Here is a 3,727-nt window from a genome sequence, read left to right as displayed (position 1 = left end):
GTCCAGGGCCGGGCGGGGCGCCTGTGGCAATGGCCACTGTGGACAGCAACTGGCCTGGGCCTCGAGGGTGGGAGACACGCTGGGGCCCAGTACTCATCCCCCAGAAACACTGGCGCCCCCCTGGTCCCCACTGGACACTCCCTCCTGGGAGGGCTCCCCCTTTCTGTCCAGGGTGAGTGCTGGCGGCGAAGGGGCCGCGGGAAACAGGAGCTACAGAAGCCGGCAGGACTCATGTCCATGACCCATCTCATCAGAAGCAATAGATCTGAAATAATATCTCATGTAATCAATAATGGTACAGGTGGGACGTTTTAAATCGTGAAAAGCTATTTTCCTTACCGAGCCTTCGAAACCCGACGACACTGCTCCACGGGAACGCGCCACAGTCCAGGGCGCAGAGGCCAGCGCGTCCCCACGGAGCACGGCCAGCCTGGAGGCTGAGCGGAGTGGGAGGCGGCAGGGAGGACCCGGGCTGGCAGCTGAAGTGTGGTACCTATTTGCTTTGTTTAACAGGGGACAGGTTATTTTGATTTTCTGAATTATATAAATCACCCCGTTCGATTAAATGCCTTATTGATGGTCCTGTGGATATCCCATGGGCTGTGCTCACACTGGTCTGAGGAAGCACATTTCCCTTCACCTGGGAAGGACAGCACGGTTATCCCAAGGTCAGAGGGCTCCAGTTAACGTGTCCCCGTGACGCAGTGACCCCGAGATCCAAAACTGTAATTAACATGCTGCTTCTGTAAACTGTGGTTTTGCAAACCAGGTTCCTCATTCCAAACCTTGAGATGTAATCAATACCTTTGTGATCTTTGCCCATATAAGTCTGGTTTTGCCCCCATCTTATCACTCTGAGATTCGGGGAATGGCCCCTCATAGTCCCGGATTGCGATAAACGTGACTCTTTAATTTGACTTCTTGAGGCGCCCTTCTGTGATTCGCGGGGTACGTTACAACACAGCCAGGGGCAGGGCCGCTGCCTGTGCCCCCAAAAGACAGGGGAGGCGCCCTGCCTGGGCTCCTGCAGGGGGCGGGGCGGGGCAGGGTCCCCTCAACGGCGACCACAGGGCCATCACGGCGGCCGGGTCTCAGGACCCGCTTCAGCCCAGGCGTCACCTCCCTCTGGCCGATGCCCACACATGCCACGGGGTGCGCGGAGGCCGGAGGACAAAGGGTCCCAGGAAGGCCTGGCCAGCAGGCATGGCCCAGCGTCGCCTTGCTGCCCACACACCGCATCCTTCCCCTCCGGCGTTTGGCCCTGGTGTGAAATTGATACCGAATGTTTGGACTGGAACCCGGAGCCTTTGTCGGCTGGAATCGAAGAATGAATCCACGGGCAGAAAGCGGTCGAGCAAAGGTGAAGATTTATTGAAGAGCAAGTGCAGACGCCCACGTAAGGAGGGGGAAGCATCCCACGGAATGGACTTCCAAGCAGTGTGGACGAAAGGGGCCACGTGCTGACCAGACAGCGCAGGGGAGGCCCGCATGGCCGTCTTGCAAACTCAGACCTAAAGTCACCACAAAGGACGGTCTGAAATTAAACTTTAACTAAAGCAGTGATGGTGGGCAGGCACCTCCTGGGCCGGTGTCTTCCCTGACAAGGGCAGCCTTTACCCTCACTGAGCCTATCTGTCTTTCTGCATCTGTGACAACACAGCCTTGAAATGTCTGGGTAACGTGTGACTCCCCTTTTTCCGGAGCCCCTTGGGGCACAGCCTAATGTGCTGGGCGAGGACAGAGACCACCAATTCCGTCATTGTCATGTTAACTGTTCCTGCACCCGCCTAAGCATGTGTCCATCATCTTACCTTTTATCCAATCCCAGGGTCCCCCCTTTGCTTTATCCTCCTTAATCTATCGCCAATGAATTTCATGGAACCCACCTCCGTCCCTCCTTTGATCTCAATGTATAAATACAGATGTAACCCCGCCATTCTCCGGACATTATCTCAATTCCTTGAGGTTCTGCTTCCCGGCCTATGTCGACAGCTTGGGTCCAATAAACTCACAAAAATTCTTTACAGGTTTCGGTGTTTTTTTACGTTAACAGTAGGGAGGGGGGAACGGGTCCCACAGAGTCCCTTTTCTCTATGGTCTGTAAAAGCTGCAGTTCCTGTGTCCTCATATCCCCCCTGATCGGTCCACATTCCCCTTCGACATGTGGGGTTCTCCCTCCTCCTTCCCTCAGGACTCCCTTCCTTCTTCACTCAGTAAACACGGACCTCTCCTGGCCACTTCCAGTTCGCTTGTCCCATGCAAATGCCCCTGTTGCTCCCTTGTCTTGTGGAGATGTCACTGCGCCTGCTTCCTGGGTGTTACGGAAGTGTGCCTTCTCCCAGTCTGCAGCCCCGCGCTTTTCCGTGGACCCCAATTCTAAAAAACCCTAAGCCTGCCTATGTTCCTGTTGTAATGTACCCCACGAATCACAGAAGGGCGCCTCAAGAAGTCGAATTAAAGAGTCACATTTATTGCAATCCGGGACTAGGCGGGGTCATTCCCAAATCTCACAGTACCTATTTGGTCACAGTTCCAGGGTTATATAGTTAAAAAAATCACAAAGGTATTGATTACATCTCAGGGTTTGGAATGAGGAACCTTGTTGGCAAAAAAGCAGTTTACAGAAGCAGAAATTAAGCATGTTCATTAGAGTTCTGGGTCTCCGGATCACTGAGTTGACAGAAACACATCATCTGGGACCGCTGGGTTGACAGGAACACCTTCTCTGGAGCCCTGGGGTCTTGAGACCACGGAGTTGTCAGGATTTCATTATTTAGAGCCCTCGGGTCTCGAACCACTGAGTTGGCTGAGACACATTATCTGGAACCCTCGGGTCTGGGGATAATGGTTCCCAGGTACAGAGGAATGCGCTTTCTAAAACCAGTAAGATCACAATCAATGGGATGGTCCCTCAATCCAATGGGAGGATGTACACAATTCAGGAAATCAGAGTAACTCTTCTATTGTTAAGCCAAACAACAGGGTTGGAGTTAAACTGCAGTTTCCATCTGAAATGATTGCCACCGCCCATGTCCTTGTTCACGGCCCCCTCCCTCCCCCCGCCCGGCCCCCAAGAGGGCCTGCAGGGCCCCCTGAGACAGGCAACAGGGGCTGCTGGGTCCAGGCCCAACCAGGAGGCACCACCCCACCTGCAGCAGCGTGGGCTTCGGAGAAGACCTGGCCTGAGTGACGCAGACGGGAAACACGCACATAGATGACCGTAAACCTCAGGTTTCCTCCCATCCCTGCCAGCAAACCATGAAGAGTGTCCCACCCCCTGCTCCCCAGCCAGACCATTCGTTTTAAAAAGAGGAGGAAATAGAAACTTAAAGAATTCACAACTCCCCCAGGGAGGGAGGGCGGGGCCTGCGCAGTCCCAGAAGCTGCAGCCACACGGCTCAGGTCTCTGCCTCTGTAAGCATCTGCCTTCTTCACCTGGGACCCACCTGCTCCCCAAACCAGAGATGATCAGGGAGCAACACGAGGTGTCTGTGCTGGGGGCTCCCCAGAACTCAGGGCCCGTGATGTCCACCGTGGTCAACATCCAGACTGACACCGTGGTGCCCGACCACATTATCTGGTCCCTGTTCAACACCCTCTTCTTCAACACCTGCTGCCTGGGCTTCGTGGCATTCGCCTACTCGGTGAAGGTGGGTGCAGGGGGTATAGAGGGGAGGCAGGGGGCTTCCTGGAAAGCGTGTGCGCCCCCACAGGTGTGCTGCCCAGA

General features: G+C 55.0%; 1 protein-coding gene across 1 annotated transcript in view; it reads left to right on the top strand.

Annotated features, from left to right (window-relative positions):
- The first annotated feature begins 3,353 nt into the window (after positions 1-3,353).
- LOC102756196 (interferon-induced transmembrane protein 3) overlaps positions 3,354-3,727 on the top strand; it is a 1,765-nt gene continuing 1,391 nt past the window's right edge. Inside the window, exon 1 of the mRNA XM_006761354.2 lies at positions 3,354-3,650. Coding sequence (XP_006761417.1) covers positions 3,465-3,650 — 186 coding nt within the window. The 5' untranslated portion in view covers positions 3,354-3,464. The remainder of the gene's footprint in view (positions 3,651-3,727) is intronic.

The sequence above is a fragment of the Myotis davidii genome, unplaced genomic scaffold, assembly GCF_000327345.1.
Source record: "Myotis davidii unplaced genomic scaffold, ASM32734v1 scaffold3578, whole genome shotgun sequence".
Classification (NCBI taxonomy): Eukaryota; Metazoa; Chordata; class Mammalia; order Chiroptera; family Vespertilionidae; genus Myotis; species Myotis davidii.
This window is presented reverse-complemented; position numbering and strand designations above follow the sequence as displayed.